The 27655-nt window shown below is 33.1% G+C and overlaps 4 protein-coding genes across 14 annotated transcripts in view; 1 reads left to right on the forward strand and 3 right to left on the reverse strand.

Annotated features, from left to right (window-relative positions):
- The window catches only part of sorbs3 (sorbin and SH3 domain containing 3), an 81894-nt gene extending 74449 nt beyond the window's left edge, over window positions 1–7445 (reverse strand). For all 5 annotated transcript variants that reach the window (XM_087263281.1, XM_087263276.1, XM_087263271.1 and 2 more), the window contains exon 1: window positions 7358–7445. The gene's annotated coding sequence lies outside the window, so the exon portion shown is untranslated. The remainder of the gene's footprint in view (window positions 1–7357) is intronic.
- Window positions 7446–9291: 1846 nt separating this feature from the next.
- Window positions 9292–11440, reverse strand: LOC101885672 (E3 ubiquitin-protein ligase NEURL3). 2 transcript variants are annotated; one of them, XM_087264043.1, is made up of 4 exons: window positions 11288–11440; window positions 10241–10741; window positions 9875–10027; window positions 9292–9789 (listed from the first exon to the last, which is right to left on the reverse strand). In XM_087264043.1, exons 1-4 carry the CDS (start codon window positions 11304–11306, stop codon window positions 9611–9613), a joined length of 852 nt encoding a protein of 283 aa, XP_087120169.1. In that variant the 5' UTR covers window positions 11307–11440; the 3' UTR covers window positions 9292–9610. The 2 variants fall into 2 exon arrangements, with proteins under 2 accessions (XP_087120169.1, XP_087120170.1); XM_087264044.1 differs by lacking the exon at window positions 9292–9789 and having other exon boundaries at window positions 9875–9996.
- A 7769-nt stretch (window positions 11441–19209) lies between these two features.
- On the forward strand, window positions 19210–21855 carry nkx6-3 (NK6 homeobox 3). The gene is given in 3 exon segments (NM_001166140.1): window positions 19210–19627; window positions 21248–21417; window positions 21625–21855. Coding segments are annotated over 3 exon segments (819 nt in total).
- A 3345-nt stretch (window positions 21856–25200) lies between these two features.
- Window positions 25201–27655, reverse strand: part of inpp5l (inositol polyphosphate-5-phosphatase L) — a 49118-nt gene continuing 46663 nt past the window's right edge. For 4 of the 6 annotated variants that reach the window (XR_015497258.1, XR_015497257.1, XM_087263847.1 and 1 more), the window contains 1 exon segment: window positions 25201–27505. The gene's annotated coding sequence lies outside the window, so the exon portion shown is untranslated. 6 annotated transcript variants of the gene reach the window in all.

Genomic DNA, 27655 nt, shown 5'->3' on the forward strand with positions numbered 1-27655 from the left:
AAAGCTTGACTCTTTTGTAGTTACATCATACACTATGACCAAAAATTAAAATGAAAAGTTGCTGTTTTCCAGGCTAGGAACTATACTCTAAATCCAGAGCAAAATTCAAGGAACTTTGCTTTCATATCATGGCTACAGTAGGCACAATAATAATCCCCAGCACCAAGCCCTATACTTGCACCACCAGTTAAAACCTGCTCTTCTCCTCCATTACCTGTCTGTTCAGTCACATTCATTTTCAGTGTATTCGGTTGAAATAGAAATGATTCAGGATCTGCACCAAAGTAATATGCTCTGAAATGTCTCTCACAAAAAGTTGCAAGGTATGATCCCTGTGCCAGCAGGTGGTCACATTATACTCAGAGGTGCACATAATTGGTATGTGGAACAGATTGAGTGCAATAGAAGATTTGATTTAATTATTTGGATTTGATTCACGGGGCATAGTAGATAGCTTATGCAACTTTGCCATGCTTTTGGTTTGAAAGAAGAAGTGTGGTTTCCCCACCCACCTAATTGATTGACAGCTGCGCATTAACATGTCTCCGTAGAAACGCGTACACTGTAACACCGAATAAATTAACTCAACAAACAGATTGAAACAAACCATTTTAGTTCTAAAACTAATCCTATTGAGTACTTTAAACTTAATTTATTTGAGTTTTTGAGATTAATTTGAGCAAAGTAAAACCCAATAAATGATGAGAACTCAAACCAACTGAGAGCTGTAAAACCTAATAAGTTAAGGTAACTCAAACCGTTTGAGGAAACCGATCTCTGCACAACGAATCTGTATGAGTACTGTTAACTTACTCCATTTAAGTTGAAGTAATGAGGTACGTAATTAACTCATTGCCTTCAACACTGAATTCAAAACTTTCAAATATCTCAAATAAGTAGAATTAACTTTCAGTAAGTTTTGAGTTAACTACACTCATTTCATTTGATATTTGACTGTTGGGTTTTATATCAACAAGACAGGGTGTGCTCAAAGCAACTGGGACTGTTACTGCTCGCTGTAATTATCAATCATTATCAAGTCATTATCAAGTGATCAAGAATGAGTTTTACAAGTTTAAAACTTTTCAAAACAGTGCATGTTTGTAATGAATTACAGTGATTCTTCCGTCTCTATCACCACTGCTGCATATCAATAAATTTCTAAAGTAAATCCTAATTTGTGGACATTAAATCAGGTTTATTTTGTACAAATAATATATCAGATATCTATTCAGCGTTGTATATTGTACATTAGCGTGTATCCTGTCACAGTTGCCGTGCAAAAAGTGCAAAGTTACAGTAACTTTTTTTCACTGTGTGTGTGCGTGAACTTTGTAAAGACATTGTGTATGACTCATCATTGCAGAAAGGCTTAAATTAACTTAGCAACAAATACAGAAAATAATCATTGAGTGCACAGGCAACAAAAAAAAAAACCCACAGAGCAGAGCAGAAAACTCCAATATTCTGAATGGTATATTAAAAAATCTGATGGGTGTTTTGGGCTGAAACTTTACAGACCCATTTTGGAGACACAAAAGACTTATCTTAAATCTTGAAAAAAGGGGTAAAATAGGTGCCTTTTAACACGTGGCTGCATAAACAAAAAAGTAGTTCCAGGCAGATCTTGACCCTTCAACTTCTTGTGGCAATTTAGGATTAAACTATGACACTGAATTGGTGCTATATTGGCGGACTGAGCAGGTGTAAAGCACGTATTTTGTGTGTTATATGTATATGCCTTCATGTGCAGAATTTTAACCACCTACTGTAGCCACAGCATCCAAAATAGAAACAAAATGCTAATAAAACTTTAATTGAAGACAACTGAACCATGCAACATTTAAACAGAAAAAATATATTTAAAAATTTGGTGAATTTTTTTAATAAACATTTTCTATCTCTATATTTTCATGAAGATTGTACACATTTCAAAGGTTGTCCTTCTAGTCAATTTTTACACACACACACACACACACACACACACACACACACACACACACACACACACACACACACACACACACACACACACACACACACACACACACACACAAACACAAAAAAACTATGCATACAGAAACACAAACAATAAAAATCTGCTGCTTTAACTTTTATTAATTATGTCTTGCTAAAAAATCATGTACACTTATGCAAGTACTTTTAGCATAAGAAAATAATACTCACTGATTAAACATTGATGAAATACTCACACTGATGAGCGAAAACCTAGACATACAGATTTTGTGATGAAGGTGAAGTTGTTTCTTTATGAAAATTAGATTTGAGGATTGCAATCAGATCTTGCTGCTTTATTTCAGAGGACTAATGAAGATGGGCCATTTTTCATCTGAAGGGCAAACAGTGTATACTAAATTAACATAAGGTGGGTTAAACAGTGAATTACTTTATAATCTGGACTATTGTATGCATGGGCCCCATTTTTCAGTGTCTATTTTCCACTGGATATTGGGGAGTCAGCTTATTCTTAATAATTCAGTGGTTTGGCTCAGAAGGGCAAACCAGTCTTAAATGGTATAGTCTTACAGTGTGTGTTTGTGTGTGTGCCAGCATGCACGGTGAGGACTTTTTGTCAAACAGCAAGCAGTCTATTATTTAGAGAGAAAAGAAGAAAATACATGCACAACTGACAGTTTAAACAGAAAGCCATGACAAAAGTGCACACTTAATCTGGGGAAACTAGGGAACTGGGGCTATGTGCAATATTATAACAAATGACATACAGTTGTATGTGAAGTCGGAATTATTAGCCCCCCTCTTTATTTTCCCCCAATTTCTGTTTAACAACAGATTTTTTTTTCAACACATTTCTAAACATAATAGTTTTAATAACTCATTTCTAAAAACTGATTTATTTTATATTTGCCATGATGACATTTATAATATTTTACTAGATATTTTCAAGACACTTCAATACAGCTTAAAGTGACATTATATCTTTTCTCTAAAGTTATTTTTGCTAGCTTATATATATATTTTTATAATTCAGCTGTGGCACACTAAATAATGTGGACTTCTTTTGCCAAAAATAAAGCATATTTCATTATGAACTATGGATAATAATGTTTATTTCATTGTAAACTTGCAAACTAAGTTTAGTATAACTATCGAATCCGTAACTTTTAAATCAGTATGATACATGTTATGGCTTTTACAAAGAAAGATTCAAATCAAAGTTCAAAAAACATATTTCATACATTACAAATAATGGTAATTTTATGATTTATTTATAATTTCTTAATAAAATATTTATTTTACATATTTTAAATGTATTATCAAAGTGACTTTTGCTACTTGTTCAAACTACCTGTTTAAAATAAGTTGAAACAACACAATTTCTACGTTTTTTGGGGGGGATAGCTTAATGGTTTTATTTCCAATCTACTTACATTTGTAAAAACGACAAAGTTAACTTAATCAATTTGTGTTGGGACAACATGAAGATTTGTGTACACTGTAAAAATGTTCCAAATGATTCCTTCATGTTGTCCCAACTCAAATCGATTAAGTTAACTTAATGATTTTTGCCATTTTAAGTTGATTGCACATAAAACAGTCCTAGCACATTTTTTTGAGTGTAAGCTAAACATGAACTAAATCTATATTAATCTAAGTCTTGTTAAATTATACATTATTGTGTACTGGTAGAGACAATTTTAAAGAGAGGAAATAAAATAATATAAATACAATAAAAGAGTAACTGCACAATTACTTATGGAAAAAAACATGTACATTTGATGTTATACTGTTCAGTATAGACACAGTATTAAGGAAAGTTTTTACCAATGTTCCAGTTGGACATTATTCATTTCTTCATTTCATTTGACTGTAGATTTTTCAACCGTCTCTAAGCTTTTTCAGAGACATTGAGCATAAAAGATGATGTGGTTCTTACTGTAAATGAAATGACAGTATGGCAAAGAGACTCAACCATAAAACTGCCTGTTGCTTGAATTTATGATGTTGGAAACCTTACTTGTAAGTGGACTTTAGAGAACATTACAGCTAAAAAAAAAAAAAATGCAGTTCATAGTCCATCTCTGTGCATCAATCTCTACACTATAATGAAAATACAGTCTGAAATTAATTAATTATAGAGCAAGCATGTTGCACCAATACTTACAAACTTAACCAAAGGCTTAGGGGATACTGTGACTGGCATGACTTAGTGTTGTGTAAGAGGAAATTAGGTTCACCACAAATGTAAATATTTACTCTCGACAAGGCCCAGACCACACTGCTGTATATCTAGCACTCAATGAAAACTGATTTTACAGAGATGCAACATGTGTGACAACTAAACTGCTAAAATGTATAAAATATAAGACCAAGAACTTGAGCAGACCTGAGATCAAATAGGAGTACAGTGAAACAAATACTTGTCAATGAAACAATAGCAACAAAGAAAAGTAAAAAAAAACACAATGACCATAGAAATCATTTAAGGAAGCGAAATTAAATATTAAAAAGGATTTGGTTTTCAGCGCAGATAGGAAGCTTTTGGGAAGCTTCTCTCTTCCATATTTATTACTGTCCAGTCTATCATTTTTAATCTAAGTTTTAATAACTCATTTCTAATAACTGATTTATTTTATCTTTGCCATGATGACAGTAAAAATAATTTACTATATATTTTTCAAGAAACTTCTATACAGCTTAAAGTGACTTTTAAAGGCTTAAGGGTAATTAGGCAAGATATTGTATAGCGATGGTTTGTTCTGTAGACAATCAAGAAAAAATATAGCTTAAAGGGGCTAATAATTTTGTCCCTAAAATGGTGTTTAAAAAATTAAAACTGCTTGTATTCTAGCCTAAATAAAACAAACAATACTTTTCCCAGAAGAAAAAAAAAAATCAGACATACTCACTTATTATACTTGTTTTATTTATAAACAGTCAGTTCAGCTGCTTACATGCACATGTTCATTTGTGTAAATTATAGCAAATTGATTATGCTTTGACTAATATTCTTGTGAGTATTATATATTATATTTCAGTTTTTAATACTGGTAGAAAAAACAAGTTGGGACAGTATGGAAAACACAAATAAAAAAGTAGTGATTTCTGAATTTACTTTGACTTGTATGCAACAAACATTTTTTATGTGTTGTTTGTGATTTTTAATGTTTTATTTTTTAAAATAAACATGTGTTCCAATTAAGTTTTTTGCAACACATTTTTTAAAAGTTGGAACAGTAAAGCATTTGCTACTTTTGATGTTGCCATTTCACAACACTTATTTAAAATATTACTTACTACTTAAAACTATTTAGGAACTGAAGACACCAAGTAATGAAGTGTGTCAGGTGTAATTATGTCCCATTCTTCCTGCAAACAAGTCTTAAGGTGGGCAACAGTACGGTATCTTCGTTGTCACATTTTGCACTTTAAAATGCGCCATAAGTTCTCCACCGGGGACAGGTCAGGCCAGTCAAATATGTATCCTTTTCCTCCGCAGCCAGGACTTTGTAATGTGTGGAGAATTAGGTTTTGCATTGTCTTGTTTAAATATGCATGGAAAAGAATGCAGCATTATGTATCGCAAAATCTCTCTCAGTTTGTTAAGTTGAGATGTATGGAATACTGTTTCCGGGTCCAAGCCACCACTCATTTGAACTGAAAAAATGTTTGTTTATGGCTACTTTTTTGTCCTTTCACACTTTAAAGTGAATTTTTTATAAAAAATCATAGTGTACACATCAGTCTTTAGACTTGCTGCATCACAAATACAAAAATTTTACCAATTTATAAAAAATTAATCACTTTCTGGTCATCAGATATTAGGCATGCATATAGGCTATATATTGCGCCCAAGCAGGAAAAGTGGAATATACTTTTCAGCATTAATAATACCATAACAGAAGTGGAAGTTTGCCAAGAGCACTGACACAACCCCATACTATTACAGACTCTTGCTTTTGGACTTGTTCCTAGAGACTGTTTTTTTTTTTTTTTTCACCACCAGGGGTTCATTTCTCCTTAAAAATACTTGAAATAATTTATCTAACCACAGTGCACATTTGCAATGTGTGATCGTCTTTTCCAGAAGCCTCTGGGGCCAGAGAAGTCAATGGTGCTTCTGAACACTGTTAACATAGGGTTTCCTTTTGGCACAGTACAGTTTAAATTGGCTTTTGTGGATGTATTATGGTGCTTCACAAAGGTTTGCCAAAGTGGTCCTGAACCCATGTGGTGATATCAGGTATAGATGAATAACAATTCTTGATGCAGTGCTGCTTAATGCATCAGGGATCACAGTAGTTCAGCTTAGGCTTGCACCCTTGTCCTTTGTGCAATGAAATTCCTCCAGATTCTTTGAAACTTTTAATTATGTTATGCACTGTTAAAGGTGAAATATCCAGATTTCTTCCCATCTTTCTTTGAGGAATATTGTTTTTAAACATTTCAATAATTTTGTCACATATTTGTTGGCAAACTGGCAACCTCCTGGCCATGCGGCTTTTGTACCAAATCATAATTACAATCAACTGTTGACATCACCTGTTTCAAATCACATCATTATTAAACCAATTTACCTGATTACTACCTTTAATTTGCTTCTGTTCCAACTTTTTTTTTTGGATGTATTGCAAGTCTGAATGACAGGAGAGGATGTATACTTACAAATGACATAAAGTTGACCAGAAAAAAGGAAATATTTTGTGTTCCTACTGCAATGAAATATAAAGTAATTTAGGAAATCACAACTTTATACTTTCTTTATCCCAACTTTCCTTATTTGCATTTTACATACTGTCCCAACTTATTCTGATTTGTAATTGTAAAACTGCAATTTAAAAAAAATGTGAATATTAAATAATTATTGTTATTTTCCCTAAAACAAAAGAGCACATAAACAGTACACGATTATATTCATTTAGCTCCACTAATAGATGAAGTCTGTTTGTCAATTATATCTGCTATATAAATAAAAATGACAGTTCTCAGCCTGCCGCATACAAAACAGTTTGAAAGGAATCTAGTAGATCAGGCTCAGATGTTGCAATGTTTTAGAAAGCAGGTTACGGGTTACATGTCATTTATTAAATATCTGGCAAATTCAATCTGAACTAGCCACAGCACTCGAAGTAAGTGACTGCTGGTGAGTGTTAATTTTACTGACTGAGTGTTTGCAAGTAAATCCTCTTGCCTGAGCACTACTATGCAGCTCCACAAATGTCAAAGAAAGAAAGTAATAGTGATGTTCTATGTTGAAAAGCATTTTAAAATTAAGTTTAAAAAATTAAATATAATAATAACACAGCAGTAAAGACATGATGCTTTTGAAAGAAAGAGAGTCATTTAGTTTGAAGAGAAATAAGAAACTGGTATTTACCGTGAGGAGATGTTTCTCTGGATTGAGTATAACAAAATGAAGCAGAGAGAGCAAAAGTTCTGTTTTGTTGGGAGCGTGTTAACAATTCGCTGTGATTCTGTGACTCAGCCTTTGTGTGTGTGTGTGTGTGTGTGTGTGTGTGTGTGTGTGTGTGTGTGTGTGTGTGTGTGTGTGTGTGTGTGTGTGTGCGCGTGTGTGCATGTGTGTGTGCGTGTCTGTCTCTCTCCCGCTCTCTCCCTCTCTCTGTGTAGTCCTGGTATTCATCACATTGTAGAGACCAAATATCACCACAAGCATAAAAATACTTGTAATTTCTGACCTTGTGGAGATTTATTTGTGGTATACAGAATTTTAAATCCAACAGAATTAAGTAATTTGAAATATAAAACAACAGATTTTTTATTTTTCTGTTAGTGTTGGAATTATGGGTAGGATTGGGATAAGGGGACATAATATCTGTATATCTCTAAAGTATAAAAATATTGTCTATGAAAAGTCCCCATAAAACATGAATGTGTGTGTGTAATATTCTGTTCTATACTGTCTGTTTCTAATAAACTGTCTTGGGCAAGCCCAGAATGTACATGAAACGCTCTGTGCCTAACAAGTCCAAGCACTGTAATAGTTTCCATCCCATACTCACACACACACACACACACACACACACACACACACACACACACACACACACACACACACACACACACACACACACACTCACATGCAGCACATGCACAGCTGGAAATAATAGAAAGTTCCATGCAGGCTGAGGTAAAACACACACACACACAATTCTCTTCCCACACTTTCTGGTCTCTGACATTTCATCGTGTCTGCTCTGATCTGTCATACAGCCAAACATGACTTGCAACTTCAGGACTTCCTTCAATTTTTTCATACAGTCAGTGTTCTCCTAAACCTTAAAGGGATAGTTTAGCCAAAAATGGAAATTTACACACTATTAACTCTCTATAAAATGAATCCAAACCTTTATGACTTTCTTTCTTCTGTTGAATGAAAAAGAAGATTTTTTAAAGACATCCGATAACCTGTAATCGTAATCTTTCATTGAAACAAATACTTTGGAAGACTAAAGCTATGGTTTCCATTTTTCTTCAGAATGTATTGTTTTGTGTTTAAGAGAATAAATAAATTCATAAAGGTTTAAGAAACTAAATATTAACTTGATTTTCATTTTTGGGTGAACTATTTCTTTTAATTATCATTATGTCCTACTACAATAACTTCCACAGACCCAGAGGTTTACTTGTCACATTAGTCCACTAATTATAGAATAAGAATGTTCATACATTTGACATTCATAATGATCCAACAGGATTAAATGTAGCTTTTCTCACAGCTACTAACAATACTCTTTTAAAGGCAACACTTCTCATTCAACATACAATAAACATATGATTTATGAAATCATATATGATTCATTAAAATGGTTTTAATCCCTTTAATTTTGGTCTCACTTTAGGGCATAGACAAAAATGCAAAAAAGTTTAATATAAACATCAATATAAACATTAAAAATATCCATATGCAAATATCAATATAAACATTTTATTTTCGTACTTTAGATAAAATGTGCTTTTATCAAAGATGATGTACTGTAAATGCTACTACTTTTTAGGCGTTTTAAATGAACATCTTAAAAGAATTCAAATTAGCGTAAACGTTAACTAATCAAACGCACTTTGCCAGGGTACCTGTTCTTTGGAGTTTATGTTTACCTATGCAATACTGACACCTAGTGAAATATGTTCAAGAGTGCAACCCCTTACACTTCACTTTTTGGCAAATTAATCAACAAAATCCTTTAAATTATATATATATATATATATATATATATATATATATATATATATATATATATATATATATATATATATATATATATATAATTTTTTTTTATTATTCTTTTTGGAAGAAAAACAATCATTGTTCAGATATAGTCTACATATTTTCAGTATATACATACCTAAATACACTTTTTTTTTTACAATACTTTATACAATTTTACATCACAGATAGGCCTACATGTTATATTAAAACATGAATAGCCTATGTATAAATATACAATCAAACTGTAAAGATATATCCAAGGTGACTTACTAAGGAGAGATACTTTAGAGTGCAAATACAGTACACAAATTCTGCACACTGTTAGATCTGTACATTAGAAAACATATCTGTAATTCACTGTGCAAAATATATACAACAAAAAGTCACTAGTTTGACAGTAAACTAGTTGCCATATGGTTGGAAAAAATCAAATCGCTTACGACAGAGAGGGCACGTACCAAATGTCATATAAACCTTCATGGCGCACGGAGTGCAAACACATTTATGACCACAGCTCAAACGAGTGTTTTCTGCATCACCGTAACACACTACACATTCCTCACAGTTTTGGCCATCATGTTCTGAGGAAGAAAAAGAAAGATAACAAGTGGTAAAACTACATACAATGGCTGCCTTGGACATAATCTTCTTTCATAATCACATTACCTGTGTTGACAAGATGAACCTTTCTCAGGTTTGCCTGCTCCGGCATGCTCAGTTGTTTCTTTGTTTGCTGAATGTCTTGATCTTCAGTGTATTTGATGTGTGTGAGAGCAGGACAAGACCTTCTGGTGAAAATAAAACATTTCTTTTTGGAACCTATAACACAGACATGCCACATGCACTGTTAGGCAAAGGGAAAAGCACTAAACATTTATGTTCCTGTGTTGTATATTAAGCCAATCAATATTAAAACAAACCAGCAAAAAAGTAGTTTATTTCTTTTAATAATATTTGTTTATTTGTTTTATTTAGTTTTTTTATTTTATTAATTTTTTTTTATTTTTTATTGAAAACTCAAAAAAGCCTCACCAAGCATCGTCACCATTGTGGTCTGTCCATAGACGTCAATAATTGCCCAAATGGGCCACTTGACATTCAGGGCAGTTGGCACTGATTGTGTTCTACCATCAGAACTTTGTACGCGCAGACAGCCATTCTTCTTCAACCAAAACTGAATATCTGAGCCAGGTCGACAAGTGTCCGCGGGAACTACAACTGCCGCGTAAAGTGGTGAGTTTGTCAAGTCTGGAATGGCAAAAGGTGGTAACGTTGTTTGATCGGGTGCAACATGAGCAAATCCGACCCTCAGTGCTCCGTGCCAACGTCCAACACTTTGCTCGACTCGCAGGCACACCTTTTCCTCTATTTTAACCTGTCGCCCGCTAAATGTCAGTCCGTGGCAGAATGACGAAACATCCCTAGTCACCTGACGACCATCTTCACTCAACGTTATTAGACGACCCTTCACAGCTGAGTGGAAAGAAATCGCTTTCAGGCTCCACGACGTGTGACACACGCACTTCACTTTCTCTGGCAAAGAAAAAAAAAAATCTGGCATCAACATATTTTCCCAATATATGTAGGCTTATACTTAATTGCCAGTTGGTCTGATCCATTAATCATTATTTTAAGCTAACCGGTACAGATAGGTCAGCCTGGTTCAATAATACAAGGCTGCATCGTTCCAAGCGCGTCAAGAGTAAATTTGGACGGAACCAAGAATTTAGTTTAGTTGTCATTCAGAGATTACTGTTAAGGGGAAAGCAAAGTTTCAATTCTCTACCGGCATCAGGCCACTAGATGCCGCTGCTACGCACCAATATAGCCTACCAGTTTGAAAAGATTTCTTGACGCAACACACAACAATCACTTTCCAGTATTGCGCGAAACTCTTAATAACAAATAATATTAACAATAATCGAATTATTTATTGACAATTAAAATATGTGAATTGCTGTAAATTGATTTGTTAATGAAGCATAAAACCTAATTCTAAATTACTGTTTAACCCTATCTCATTGTCTTTTTTCTGTATTGTTGTTCACAAGTTACCATTATCTTATTTCAAAATCTTACCTTTCTTTTTTTCTGTCATCCTGATTTCTTCATTAGCTATTGGTATCTTCAGTAGCTACCCTTCATCAATTTCTGTCAAAGTGGGGAGTTTTGTTGCTGTTTAAATGCACGTGTTGTAGTTTATACTATTTTATCTCATAGGATGATGATATGAGGAGGGACTAGGGGCGGATCTCTGGAAAGTTGCTTTGTGGAATTGCCTTCTTTCCGGGAAATCAATATTCCTTAATGCTGCATATGATTAATGCATTCAAAGAAAAGAAAAAATAAAATAAAATTATATATATATATATATATATATATATATATATATATATATATATATATATATATATATATATATATATATACACACACACACACACACACACACACACACACACACACACACACAAATGTGCACTGTAAAAATGCTGGGTTCCACACAATTCATGCATATTGTCCCAACACAAATCGATTGACTTAACACTTTTTAACAAATTTATGTGGATTGAACAGTAGTTTGAACAAGTAAAAAAGTTTTTTTTTTTTTTTTTTTTTGAGGTTGGATGTTTCTATGAGTACGTTTTCACATTTCCATATAGGCTACCTTAATTTGATTTCCCCCATACATTCATATTATATTAATTTAATATTTTAGAAAATTTTCCTTATAGACAATTTATTGATATATTTGTAACTACATTTTTATTTGTTTTGAAGTATATTATCAATCAAAGATGGACAGAAAAAACAAAGAATCTTGAGTTGCCATCATTTACTATAAATTGCTATAGACTGTTGCATCGGTGTAGGCTACTTTCACTTTCACTCTGTTGGTTAATCATTACTTGATTTTGTAGAACGGTTTACATTTCCTGCTGTATTCATGCGGTTACATACAATGCTGCATTTTTAATTTATTTAGGCATTTTTTAAATTAGAAAACTTATTTAACATAAATGGACATGCAATATAGCTATAACTTAATAAATTCTGCATATTTAGTTTTCTAAAACCAGGCATATCCAAGCTTCAATGGCCCTTTTTTACTGTCAGTTTAAAGTTTTACGCTAATTACTTGGTCAACAAGGCCATATCTAGAAAACTCAGTATTATTTCACTTTCAGTTTGAGTGTTTGTGTCAAGGTTACTATATTTATGATATGCTCAATCATATTATTACCTCGTTTGAAGTAATGAACAAAACAAACGTTTGTAAATTTCAACCCGTGTGCTTTATCTTTTGTGAGAAGTGTAAATGGAATTAATCTTTAAATATAGTGGGTATTCAGCAGTGGTGGGCAATAAATATTTTTACTTCCTTGTACTTAAATCATAAAATACAGTTAAAAAACAACCAAGATTCAGGGCCTATCCCCCTTTCCCTCTTTTTACCACAAACACGTGTGCCAAGACTATCTGTCATAATGAAAGCAAAAGTATGAGTTCATCTGATCTCAATTGCCACCTCTAAAACATGTGACTTTTTATTTTGTTTTGACATGTTTGGTTCTTCAACCTTTATCAAAACATTTACAATCTTAAAATCATAAGACATTTTAAATATCTTTTGTAGCAAGTATTATGTACTATAACATAGGATTTAATCTTTACATACATTTTGTATTTAGCGGTGGTGTACATTTGTTTTTACTTCACTTACAACAACTGAGATCCAGTGCCTATTTTGTTTTTATTTATTTTCACCACAAACAAGAAGAATACTGCAAGAATAGTAAAAGCAAAAGCGTGAGTTCACCCAATCTCACGTGACATCTTTAAATAAATTGATTATTTTTTTCTTTTGACATGTTTGTTTTTTAATCTTTGCCAAAACTAATAACATCTGAAAAACATACGATAATTTACTTATGTCCTGAAGCACATACTGTAGAAGATTTCCCTTTTATCACATTACCTTTCAATATTTATTTTAAACCTGAACCTTCTCTATGACAGAAAAGAACTGGTTGCCCCAGATGAGCTTTACTTCACATATGTTCACCATATGTTTTATCTTTATTTAAGCTTATCTGGCACAATCTATGTTTTAAAAAGCACAATCTATGTTTTAAAAAACACTATAAAAATAAACACAAGTCGGATTAAAAGTTTGAATCTTGGACTAATTGTCTCTATAGATAGGAATTGTATGCTGTGAGTGTAGAGGTAGGGGACAGAATGTTTGTACAGTATAAAAATCATTACCTCTATGTGAATTTGCCTGCTGCAAAAAGGTGTGTGTGTGTGTGTGTGTGTGTGTGTGTGTGTGTGTGTGTGTGTGTGTGTGTGTGTGTGTGTGTGTGTGTGTGTGTGTGTGTGTGTGTGTGTGTGTGTTTGTGTGTGTGTGTGAGCGTGGGCGTGGGCGTGTGCGTGTGTGTGAAAGATAGTCCAGAACTATTAAAACTCCAAAACTACTTCAAAACTATAAAGTTGTTAATGAATTAATTCATGCTATCAATTATTTTATTGTATGTTAAGACATTTTTAATATACATTTTTGCTAATTTAAAAAGTCCATTGCTCACTGAGACTAAAAACCCAGAGACAACAATCATAGGCCTCTATTTTAATGATCTAAGCACAACGTTTAAAGCGCAGACGCAAAATTATTAAATGAGTGTCTGAATCTACTTTTGCTATTTTAAGGACGAAAAAATAAGTTTTGCACCTGGGTGCATGGTCTAAATGGTTGTGCTTATTCTCTGAATGAGTTACTGTATGGGTGTGCTTCGAGCATAATGTGCTTTAAACCAATCAGAGTCTCATCTCCCATACCCTTTAAGAGTCAGTTTTGCCGCACAATGGTGCATTTTTCTATTTACATGGCAAACTTGGTAAGTGTAAAAAAATGAATGCTTCACTGGCGAGAAAAACAGTTAAACATTCCATCTGCAGCACGAGATAATGGAGAGCCTCCTCCATTTAGCCCCTTTTTTCTGTTTACTTTACCTTCACTTTTAACTTTACTCATTTACTTTCATTGAGTAAGGAAATAGTGGTGCACACTCTACTAAAGACATTCATAGCCTCTGGACTATATCAGTTCCTCAAAATAGCACATCAAAAATGCACCTTAACCAGTGATGGTAATAATAGGGCTATAAATTAACTCCTTTACTAATGGTGATTATTTTTGCAGGTAACAAGTAATCAAATAAATTACTGTTTCCCCTGTAACAACGCTGTTGCCATTATTAACCATAAAATGCCCGTTACTATTATTGAAAACACTCAGTTTTCATGAAAGTACAGTAGCATCTTTCTCAGCCATAGGAACTCTGTTTCTCTGGGGTGTGTGTTAGGGGCTAAGGAGGGACACATAGCCACCCAGTGATGGTGATTGGTATGTCTGTGAACGTGGTGTAATTGAGAATGTTATGATTGGCTTAAATTGAGTAAGTTTCCATTGGTTGCCAATCAGTGACAGAGTAGTGTGGCCGTTCACACAAAAGCACACACACAAGGTCAGTCGCACATACCAACGACCAGATGTCAGAACGATAACAAATCCAAGTTCAAAAATAGCTTTTGCAAACTGAAAATATAAGCATCCTCATTGACATGAAAGGCAAGAATATTTATATATTTATAATGATACGTTGAATTTAATGGTTGTCTCTCACACTGTCCCACGACCTATTTGTAAGAAGTAACTAGTAACTACAACTAATTACTCTTTTAAAGGAATGTGACCTTTAAGGACACTGACCCTAACACACCTTCTTTTCAGACCAGCATGCCTCCACAGTATCGCACATGCATTTGCTATTTAAACAATGTGGTGCAAAAGTAAAAATGACATGCGCTGGCCTGAAAATAGCAACTAATGACGTCCGACAGGCCCGGTTCCATATTGTGCCAGTTGTATGATAGGGTCCTTAGTATGGTAGCTGAGAGAGCTTAATGTGCTGCAATTTAAAAAAAAATAAAATAAAAAACATGCAATTACAAAAAAACCCAGCAAATGGAGAAAAGATCTTTATCTATTTGACAGTAAAATCATCACATTGCTGTAAATCATCACATTGCAGAAAATAATTAAAACACACTGCATTTTCTCACAACACAAACAATTTATGAAAATGCCTGCAAATTCTCACAACACTTGTAAAAAGCACGGAACACAATGGAAATATTTCAAGGGGACCATAAATGTAATTTAGGTTACAGGTATTTAGGCTAATAAAATACAAAAGACAAGGGGATCAGGATGTTAAAATAAACAAAAAAAACAACATTTTTCTAAGATTACCTACAACTTCACTAAGCAATACTCATGGCACAGCGGCATCCGTCATGTTTTTGGGTGCCTTTGAAAGATTTCTGCTGTGTTGTGCATGTGTTTTTGTGAGAAAATGCAGCATGTTTTTGTAAATCGTTTGCGTTTTGAAAGAATGCAAAACATTTTTATTAATGTGTATGCTTTGTGAGGATTTGTAGCACATGTGCTGTCAAAAGGATGAAGATCTTTTTTTAATTTTCTGGTGTTTTTTGTAATTGCATGTTTGTTTGTTTTTTATGAATTACAGCATGTTAAGCTTTCTCTGCAATCATACGAGTTAAACCTAAAAAAAAAAAAAAACTTTAAAAAAGATTTTTTTTTTTTAAGATCGGAATTTTTAAACTTATCAAAAGTAAAAAAAATACAAACTACACAGCAACTTATATAAATAGTATTTTTATTTTTTTTTTTTAAGTGAAGATAAAGCGTCCAACAAGGTTTCCATACATTCATTCTAATAGGCTGTTACGCACAAATGGTTGTGAAATTTTTGTGGGCATTCCCAGCAATGCCGACCAAGTCCATGGGTCACAGGAGAGGTGGGCTGATGAACACTGGCATGGGTTAGATGACATCACGTACAACAAACAACAGACAGCAGTGTGCAGGTGCTCTGTGTTTGACCTAGATAATTTGTCTAAAAAAAGTTTTCATGTGCTCAGGTTAGTAGTAAACACTATGTAGGGACCCTGTAAGTCTGAAAACAGTTCATGCATGAAGCAGTGATCTGTCCAGCTGGTTATCTAAGAACAGTTTGGTAAAGAAAGAAGAGGAACTGAGAAGCACTGATGTAAGAAACTCTTAATTCTCACCAAATACTCTGGCAATGGCAAATAGCTTTTGTTCAAGTTTTAATTTGATTATTTTAAGCTAATATTTACAAGTTATTTGTAACTTTCAATAAGCGAAAACTGCTGTAAAACACCTTAGTTGTTAACACCTTAAGTGTTATTGAACAACTTTTGAATTTGTTTCATATGAGATGTGAATAATGGTTAGATTTTTTTTATGTTGTCCCGCACTATAGGGTGAAAAAGTGTTTTATTTTTTTCTACATGTTTGTCACACATTAATGTTTAAGATCATCAAACTAATTTAAGTATTAGTCAAAGATAACACAAGTAAACACATCTTGCAATTTGTAAATTAAGGTATTTATTATCAACAGAACACAAGATGCTAAACTACATAGATACTGTACATAACCCCGACCTCCAATTGCAATCAAGAAATCACTAAATAGGACCTGCCTGACAAAGTAAAGTAGACCAAAAGGTTTTTTAATGCTAGTCATTTTAAAAAACAATTGACAATAATTGTGATCTATCAATCTAGAAAATGTTATAAAGCAATTTCCAATTATTGAACAGTAAAGAACCTTTTTAGTTGTGACTGGCGGACCAAGATTACCTCAAGTGCGTAGCAACAACTGATCCAAGAGGTCACAAAATACCCCACAACAACATACAAAGAAATTCACACACCACTTACCTTAGTTAAATTGAGTGTTATTGACATAAACGGTTGTCTAGGTTTGTCAGATAACATCTTAATAATCCCCAAGACAATTGGGAACACTCTGTTGTTTGACAAAACAAAAGTTGAGTGTGTGTCCTGTTATGTGTGATGTAAACGTAACACTGCATTTCAAAAATAGAACATCATATCAAAAATTAAATGTGGTGGTAGTTGTGTGATGGTTTGGGGCTGTTTTGCTGCTTGATGACCTGGAAGACTTGTGTTATGCTAAATGGAACTAGGAATTATGCTGTGTTCCGAAATATCTTGAAGGAGAATCTGTTGCCCTTAAGCTGAAGCAAACTTGGGTTTTGCAGCTGGACAATGATCCAAAGCACACCAGCAAGTCCGCATCTGAATGGTTGAAGAAAACCAAAATGAACACTTTACAGTGGCCTAGTCAAAGCTAGAATTCAATCACCTGAATTAAATTGAGTTGCTGTGGTATGACACTTCAAAACCCTCAAATGTGGTTGAATTACAACAATTTTGCAAAGATGAGTCAGCCAAAATTCCTTACTCCATACAAGTTGTCAAAAACTTTTTTTCCTATAATAATATTAATAATAAAAATTTTCATTTCAAAACTGCATGATATGTTTACTTGTATTATCTTTGATGAATGTTTAAATTTGTTTAATTTGTTACGGACAATTTAGCTTATCCAATTCCCCTATAGCACATGTCTTTGGACTTATGGGGGAAACCGGAGCACTCGAAGGAAACCCACGCGAACAAGGGGAGAATATTTGAAGCCTCTAAGTGAATAAAGAGACTGGTTTCTTTTATTTCTTGTCTCAATTCAAGGCCAAGTTCAAGTTAAGACAAGATCAGTTGCATAATTTCCTTTTGTTGTAATTTTCAAAACATTGACAACCTTTTTCAGGTTCAGCTCCTGAGCTTGGCATTTGCCTTTTTTAAGGATGCTTTCAGTATGCCTGCTTAATCTTGTTGTCGTTGTGCAAGGAATGAATGATCGGCAATATTTTGCTAATAGTGAGATTGCTCATCTCTAACACCACCAAGTCCAAAAAAAATAAAAATTCCCCTATTAACCTATTTTCACTGGTCTACTGATATATTTAAATTACTCAATGGGTTCTTGTATATAATATGTATAAAACTGTGTGTAAAAAACTTACAATACATGTAAATGCATTAATTTATGATAATAACTCATACAATGATTTAAATTGATTAAATTAAGTCAATATGTTAAATATGTTACTTAGAGTTTACTTAAAGCTTTGAACATTCACCCCTCAAGTTTTTTCTTTTTTTATATATATATATATCACAAATGTCGCATGGGAAGTGTCAAATTATGTACTAAAAATGTGTTTTCACATATACACATTTTTGTTGTGTTATTATATTTTACATGAATTACATAATTTTATATCTTTGTAACAGTACTCTCTATAAAATGAATCAGTCCAGAAATTCACAACAAAAATATAGCACTCACCAAGCTAATTCTTATTCATTATCCACAACGCCACAAATAAATTGATGAGCATGATGATGTAACTGCCTTCCCAAATGACCGTGAAAGAGGACAGAAAATCCAATTTCCTTGTTATGCCTCTTACCCGCTCCTCCACAGCCAGAGCAGACACCGCATCAAAAAGCAACTTATTTTCACCCAGACTTTTTAAAAAACTATTAATCAGATGACAACCAATCAAAAGCTTTCCTCCTGCAACAGACCAATGAGAAGCTCGAGACGCTAAGAACTCAACCAATCAAGGAAGACTATTCAAATATTGTCCATCATTATGAAGAAAGTGCCATTTTGGTGTAAGGTACATTTTGTTAAGGAAATGAAAGACCTAGTGCACTCTCACTTTCTCAGACGTCCCACTACGGCATCCATTATGGACTAGTTAAAGAATTGAGAAGAGGGGTGAAACAGACTCTCACCTGACCTTTGAGGCATTTTGAACTCTAGGTTAGATGAGGATCACATTGAGCTCAGGAAATACTTTAGATTTTTAAACAGAATATTGTCGGGCTGTGTTAACTTAGAACTGGACTAGGCACTTCAAGTGCAAGTGATGCCAGGACCTTGGTAAAAAAATCTGCCTGGAATCAACATTATCATCACAGGAAACAGAAGAAGCGCACGCTGGTTTCCATGGAGTCCAACATCTCAGGATCCTTCCTCTTTAACAACAGCTTGAACCAATTTCCGTCAGACATCAAGGCCCCGGTGTGCCAGTACTCCATTCCCAACTCCTTCTACAAGCTTGGCCCTGCCAATATCAACTCACAGTTACAGGCTGGCACTCCGCATGGCATCAGTGACATTCTGAGTCGATCCATGGTGAGCGGTCCAGGAGCCCCTGCACTATTGTCTGGGTACCCATCCATGGGTGGCTTTGGAACAACTGTTCCCAGTCCGGGGGTGTATTATAATCGGGATTACACCCCATCAGGACTGAGCACTTTTCCTAAACCTGTTGTCGAATGTGCAGGTATGAAGGGTAAAAGCAGCAGCTGCTGGGTGGATGGAGGGTATGAGTGGAGAGGCGCGAGACAGCAGTGTGGCAACAGTAAGTCTGAGGTTTGATTAATTATCATGTGTGGTACTAACAATGTAACATTTTCCTTGAATGCTGGTTAGTAAATATATCCATTTTCCTTATTTATGTGTACATTCATTTATATATACATTTGTAATAATTTACTTACTGTCCACTAGTTCCAAACCTGTTCTGTTGAGCACAAAAAATGTTTTAAAGAAACTTGTTTAACCGGTAGTCATTAATTTCCACATATATCCCTATGAATGTCAATAGTTACCAGTTTCCAACATTCTTAAAAATATGAATTTTTTGTGTTCAACAAAAACTTGTGAAGAGTTAGAATCACTTAAGGATCTATCTATCTATCTATCTATCTATCTATCTATCTATCTATCTATCTATCTATCTATCTATCTATCTATCTATCTATCTATCTATCTATCTATCTATCTATCTATCTATCTATCTATCTATCTATCTATCTACTGTATAGAAAAATGTTATTAAACAGTTACCACCATTAAAATAAGCGTCTGGTCACATAACACCTTTAGGAATAGAAGGAGAATACATTTAAATGCAATCAAGTTCAAAATCTCAACTAAACCTTTTTTTTTTTTTAATATTTCTAGATTTTTCCAGTTTATAGATATTTTATTTAATATTTTTGCTAAACATATTACTTTAGTGTACACATTTTTGGACTGTGACCTGGTTTTTTTTTTTCTGTAAAGTTTTTTTGCTATATTATTTTTAGTTTTGGCTTTGGTACCGACTAGTCTAATGTATATGCAAAAATAAATTAGTTTAAAGCATCCTATAGAAAAGTATTAAATTAAAAGAGAGATAATAAGAAAGATAGCATTTTAACATTTGACTTTAGATTAGGTGAGGAAAACAATTTAGACTGATAAGATGGGGTTGAAATTGGGTGATTTTATAGTGTATACATACAACTGACTATATATGACATATATTAAATTTAAGTGAAAAAAATATAAATAATTCCATCCTTTCAAATACTTCATTATGTTAAGATATGGGCATAAAATATACTGAAATGTAAATAAATCATATTAAATATATAAAAATGTACCTGTATAACAGAAAACTTTATATGCATTTTACTGCATATCGTACTGTGTATGACGGTGTATATGACAAATTAAATTTTACATTTTAAACATTACAAAATAATACAAATAAACGATCAACTTGTTAATTTTTGTTAAGTTCATTTAAGTTTATTTGTATAGTGCTTTTCACAATAATTATCAGAAGGGATAATGTGTTCTGTGGACAATACAGCTGTCAAGCATTCAGTTAATGTGCAATTATTCAATAAAATGTTTTTTTGAAAGATGTGAAATCTACATACAATATATTTCTGAGAAATAAACATCTTAAATTCTATATTACCAGATGTTGTTTTTTTATCTCTTGAATTCTATAGTCTTAGAATTTGTCATCTCTTTATTTAAAAATTTTTTTTGTTCCATAAACAATTTAAATAATGTAACTGAATGAATTATATGTTTGTTTATTTCTGTTTCTGTTTATTTAAGTTTATGCTTGATCCATTTGATCAGCATACATGTCACAATGTTCAGATAAACTGATTGTCAAAGTTGTGTGTTTTATCCATAGATATGGGGCATAATCCTGAGAATGTGGGGAAAAAAAAGCACACACGACCTACATTCAGTGGGCATCAGATCTTTGCTCTGGAGAAAACCTTTGAACAGACCAAGTATTTGGCAGGACCAGAGAGAGCCAGACTGGCATACTCGCTAGGGATGACTGAGTCACAAGTTAAAGTAAGAAAACACACCTAGCATTTTATGGTCATTAACATTTTCCAAGAAAAAATGTATAATGAATAATAGTTGTGTAATGGATAAAGTTGGTTAAGTTGCAGGGAGGTATCCCTGTCGTAAAACATTATCAAAGAGATAATTTATTTCATTTATTTATCATTACAGCACAAATAACAGCACCATGTTGATCATGTTTTTTCGTCGCAGGTGTGGTTCCAGAATCGGCGTACTAAATGGCGGAAAAAGAGCGCAACGGAGCCCAGTTCCACACAGACCTCGCGTGGGGAGAGTGCAGGAGACGGGTCGGAAAATGAGGTGGAGGACGAGGAGTACAACAAACCTCTGGACCCCGACACAGACGATGAGAAGATACGACAGCTGCTGCGCAAACACCGCAGAGCTTTCTCAGTACTGCGCCTGGGGCCACACCATATCTGAATGCGAACTCATAATGGGACAACATGCATATCCATTAATAAACCCGGAATGTCTGAAATTATACAAATAAACAGTGATAAATAACTGTTATACAACTTGGTACCACTTTCTACTAAGCCTATTAAAAAATGTCTACCATTTTTGCCAAAAAAAGACAACTAATATAAAGTGGTAGAAAAAAACTGAGAAAATGCATCCGTGAATTGGCTGTTTTTCGTATTTTGTGATTCATGTTTTTTTCCTCCTCTTTATTCATGCTTTTGAATCGCATTATTAGACCTTTATCATTTTTAAAAAGTTAGAAAAGGTGAGTTGGTGTTGCATATTATGGTAGCCTACAAAAACCATGTTATATATTTTCTGTTTCAAATTTATATTATTTCTTACACATATTATTTCAAAATAGTAAAATGTCAATAAAGGTCATTTAGTGAAACTGTAGAGTTTATTTTAAATATCAAAAGTCGGCAGAGCATATATCAAGCTATAGGTTCCATAATGCAATTCACAATCATAAATAAACAGACAACACAACATACGGAAACTGTTAATTAGGCTAACATGTTTTTTTTATTGTGTAGGCTAACTGGAATTGTAAATGAGGATATAGCAACTAGAAAAGGCAGATTTATTGTGTAAAAGTCCACATTTTTCACATGAGAACACCGCGGGCCGTGACAATGTGTGTCGAGATTTGCAAGTAATTTAATTCCATTTAATATGATTTTCTATTTTTTTATTTCTTATATTTTTATATTATTTTATTTTTAACGTATGGCATAAACACACTGGCTTGACCGTTTACTGACATTTGTGAATCATTTACTCATTGGCTGTAATGAATAAAAAGCTGCAAATGAATCAAAATTCTTTCACATTTGTGAAATGTCAGGGTATACAGATATTCCCTTAATGATGCAAAACATTACAAAAAATATATATTACAAATTTAAAACGTGTATTATCTGTAAATGAATTATGATGGAAATGCTCAATAAATATCTGTTTTCAGTGTTGAGTTTGTCCTGTTATGTTGAAAACTACAATCTTTTTTATCCTTACATTTGCAAAAAATAAATTTTAAAATGGTAAAAAATTCTGCACTCAGATTATAAAAAAACAATTCGTTTTAAGCATGTTAAGATAAGGGTTTAGCTTTAGCCTCCTGTCGAAAAATGCCACTGAATGTAAAATTACCTCTGATAATTTAAAAGCAAATCAGCAAGCACTTGATTTGAAGTGGTCATTTGTCAACTGTCAACTAATGGCTCCTTTCAGACCAGTTGTCTACAGGGAGAGATTAGTCAGATCCAAGATCCTTTAATCTACATCACATAGCAGATGGTTTTGGTGTGTGTGTGTGTGTGTGTGTTTGTGTATACTCATCTTAACTGCACCTCAATTAAAAGGACTCATAATGATTATGACTATGATCAATTAATGTAAACTGACTCAATTTGAAACAACTGACCAGTCATTAATCGATCTTCCCATTAATCCATTAATGCAAATTCTTAACAACAGCTGCGCAATTTTAAATGTTAATAAAAGCTCAGTATATTAGGATTCATAGTGTCTAAAAACAAACAAACTGGTCCTTCATTTTCGTGACTCCAGTAAGTCATATCTTTTTAAATTTATTTTCTTTTTAAATATTATTTTTCTTTTTAACTATTTCACAGTATGTCTGACAATAGTTTTTCTTACGGAAAAAGTCTTTTATCTGTTTTATTTCGGCTAGAATAAAATCAGTTTTTAATAATAAAAAAAAAAACATTTTAAGGTCAAAATTATTAACCCTTTTAAGCATTTTTTCGATATTCTACAGAACAAACCATCATACAATAACTTGCCTATATATTACCCTAACCTGCCTAGTTAACCTAATTAACCTAGTTAAGCCTTAAATGTCACTTTAAGCTGTATAGAAGTTTCTTGGTCATCATGGTAAAGAAAAAATAAATCAGTTATTCAAAACGAGTTATTAAAACTATTATGTTTAGAAATGTGTTACAAAAAATGTTCTTTCCATTAAAAAGAAATCGAGGAAAAAATAAACACGGGGGCTAACAATTTAGAGAGGGGCTAATAATTTTGACTTCAACTATATTTTATATATATATATATATATATATATATATATATATATATATATATATATATATATATATATATATATATATATATAATTGAGGTCAGAATTATTAGCCCCCCCTTTACATTTTATTTTATTAATATTTCCCAAATTACGTTCAACAGAGCAAGGAAATTTTCACAGTATGTCTGATAATGTTTTTTTCTTCTGGATAAAGTCTTATTTGTTTCTTTTCGGCTGGAATAAAAGCATTTTTAATTTTTAGACACCATTTTAAGGATAAAATTATTTGCCCTTTTAAGCTATATATTTTTATAGATTGTTAGTCTACAGAACAAACCATCATTATACAACAACTTGCCTAATTACCCTAACCTGCCTAGTTAACATAATTAGCCTAGTTAAGCTCAATGTCACTTTCAGCTGTATAGAAGTGTCTTGAAAAATATCTAGTAAAATATTATTTACTGTCATCATGGCAAAGATTAAATAAATCAGTTATTTTATATTCATGTATGTGTGTATATATATATATATATATATATATATATATATATATATATATATATATATATATATATATATATATATATATATATATATATAGTTAAAGTCAGTATTATTAGCCCCCTTCTGAATTTTTTTTTTTTCTTTTTTAAAGATTTCCCAAATGATGTTTAACAGATCAAGGAAATTTTCACAGTATGTCTGATCATATTTTTTCTTTTGGACAAAGTCATATTTGTTTTATTTCGGCTAGAATAAAAGCATTTTTCATTTTTTTTAAAACATTTTAGGGACAAAATTATTAGCCCCTTTAAGCTTTTTTTTTCTGACAGTCTACAGAACAAACCATTATTATACAGTAACTTGCCTAATTACCCTAACCTGCCTAGTTAACCTAATTAACCTAGTTAAGCCTTTAAATGTTACTTTAAGCTGTATACACGTGTCTTAGAAAATATCTAGTCAAATATTATTTACTGTCATCATGGCAAAGATAAAATAAATCAGTTAATAGAAATGAGTTATTAAAACTATTACGTTTAGAAATGTGTTGAAAAAACCTTCTCTGAACAAAAAATTAGGAAAAAATTAAACAGGGGGCACATAACTCAGGGGGGGCTAACAAATCTGACTTCAACTGTATATCATCAATACCTAATTTGGAACAGATTTTATCATTTGATTACACTTCAATATATCAACATGCTGCAAATTCTTCTTTTAGGAATAAAAATCCACAACGCTCACGAATATATACAGTTTATTAAGAAATAAGACAGCATATTTAAGAAAACATTCATTGGTGCAGCAGAAGGTAGTACATCAAGATGGTCTTCACACTGTTTCATGTCAATTCAACTTTCCCCACCTACTGAGGTATGATTAGAGTAAATGCACTGCAGCTACTGTACAGTATCTACTGCATGTTACAACTGTTACAACAGATCTACCAAACACAAGCTTAGACAAATATCATAAAACTTTGAGAAAAAAAATCTTTATTTTGAGGAAATAAAAGAATATTTGGCACAGTCTCAAGTAATGCGTACATCATTAGTCACTATATAGAGTGGAAAGTGAATTTTTAAGTGTGAATATGACTGTTTAAGCAAGATTTATGCATATGTTTACTCTGAACGACCTATAATTTCCTAGTGGCAAATCTAATCCTATCGACAAGTTTCCCCCTGGCCAAGCAGTATGCCATTTATTTTAGACTTCTCAAAACACCATCCATCTTCTGGACAAACACAGTTTTCAATGGTTCTGGGCTCACACCATAACAATGCTTTAAAAACATTGCCTAACATTCTAAGACATACGTAAGAAATAGGGACAAAAGACACAAAAAAAGACATTTAAAATAAGCTACATGATGATTTTACAACTGCTCTGATGTATCTCTTTTATTATTTATGGTCTTAAATTGCTCACCGTAAAGTAAAGTAAGCCCCCAAAAGAAGTGCAAATATGAATGGCTACACATGTTTAACTTAGCATGCTAACAACAGTGAACATAAATCTTAAAAGACTGTAGTGTTTGTGTTTATCAGTAAAATCTCAAATGCTAAATGACATTGACGCCGCTCCTACAGTGACTCCGTGGCCTCCTATTGAACACGGTTTGGAGAAATGCCCCCGAGAACAGTAAATTATGTTGACCATACCATGAATCAACTACAACAAGTCCATTATTGACAGGTGGGCTGCACCATTTAACCCTCACACGTAAATTATGCATGGAAGTTCAGATTCTATTGATTTAATCAATAAATTCATGTTGGGTTAAGATGTCAGAGCCTGTCATACTTTGCAAGTCGCTTGATTTTGAAAATAAATGAGCAATGTGATGTGGAGAACATTTAAAGGGGTGTTTTAGAATGAATATATTATAAATATGATTTCTACATATCTTTGACTGCTCAACATTTTGATGTTAAAACAAGATGGTTTAAAAATAACAATGCGGCCCAACCTATTTACAATTAAAAGTCAATTAGTAAAGAAAAGTAGAATATACAACAATTTAAAAACCAGCTTATTACCACTCTGAATCCTTGGTAATAGCAACTAGCTTTAAACATATTAAACGCTAAACCAACACAGATGAAAATGATAGCATGCACAGACGATTCAACACAATTACAACGATTAACACATTTCAGAATTTAGACTCCACATTAGCATTCAACATTGCACTAGTGCTCTAATTAAAAGTCTGGGAGGCTTCCAGGCCAGGGCACTCTGGGTTGGATTTCCATAATTCTCAAGTGCTAATGGCTTAATAATTTGTCCCTTGCTGTCCTGTACATATTCTATTGATCCGAGAGTCTGACTAACAACTCCACAGAGACAATGACTGACGCTGAAAACTCACAGAAGCCCGTAAGTGCTGAGGTGAGTGTAAATGCAACAGCAGGTGCTTACGTATTCATACTCACACATCTGGAAGAGTAAAGAATAAAATGAGACTAGCTGAACAATATTTTCACAGAACAACTCCTATTAAAGGCAATCTCACACAGATGAAATGCAGATGATGATTCCGGACTGAAAGCAAAGCTTGTGCGTCGCAGCAGCTTGCGTTTGGATATGATGTGCTATTTTTTTAGCAATCCTAACAATGATTTGAAGCAAACCAATGGAGTTGTAATCTTGAGTTAATATACTCGATGTAAAATCTGAAACTTGGCTGCTTGTAAAAGGTGAGGAGCTGTGAGTTTGTGAGTAAAGTGTCTTTGTTATTTTCTTTGTTTTATTCCATGTTTATTTTTATATTTTTTAGACATTTCTTAAGTCATGCTGATCATGCTTGAAGTTGTTGGTAAACATTCTGATGAGAAAACCAGACAGCAAAAAAGACGAAAAGTTGCATTTCCACTTAAGCTTGCCAGGAGATTTCAAAGGTCATGTGTGCTGGGTTGGGTAGGGGACTGTTCATTGTCTCCATGTTTAAAAGTGAGTATATTCTTGCTGTACAGTTCTTGCATGGTAAGTAGAGACGTCCAAAGAATAACCCTTGGGTAGACAATGAACAACACAGGAAACCTTGATGAAGAGAGAAATGAATTTACAAATTATATTTACATTCATCGTCTTAATTATGTTCTCATACAAACCTGCTATTCATCAGATTGATTATGTGTTTGACATATATTTTGAAAGGCTACAGAAAATAATATATGGAGGAAACAGGTC

This window comes from Danio rerio, chromosome 8, assembly GCF_052040795.2.
Source record: "Danio rerio strain M-AB ecotype USA chromosome 8, GRCz13ab, whole genome shotgun sequence".
NCBI classification, from domain to species: domain Eukaryota; kingdom Metazoa; phylum Chordata; class Actinopteri; order Cypriniformes; family Danionidae; genus Danio; species Danio rerio.

Bases quoted from the DNA above. Each gene is read 5' to 3' on its own strand.
- LOC101885672 (XM_087264043.1), bottom strand. The intron at 10,028-10,240 runs GTGAGGCTTTTT...TCTGTGTTATAG, and splicing joins CACAATGGTGACGATGCTTG to GTTCCAAAAAGAAATGTTTT. The intron at 9,790-9,874 runs GTAATGTGATTA...TTTCTTCCTCAG, and splicing joins GGTTCATCTTGTCAACACAG to AACATGATGGCCAAAACTGT.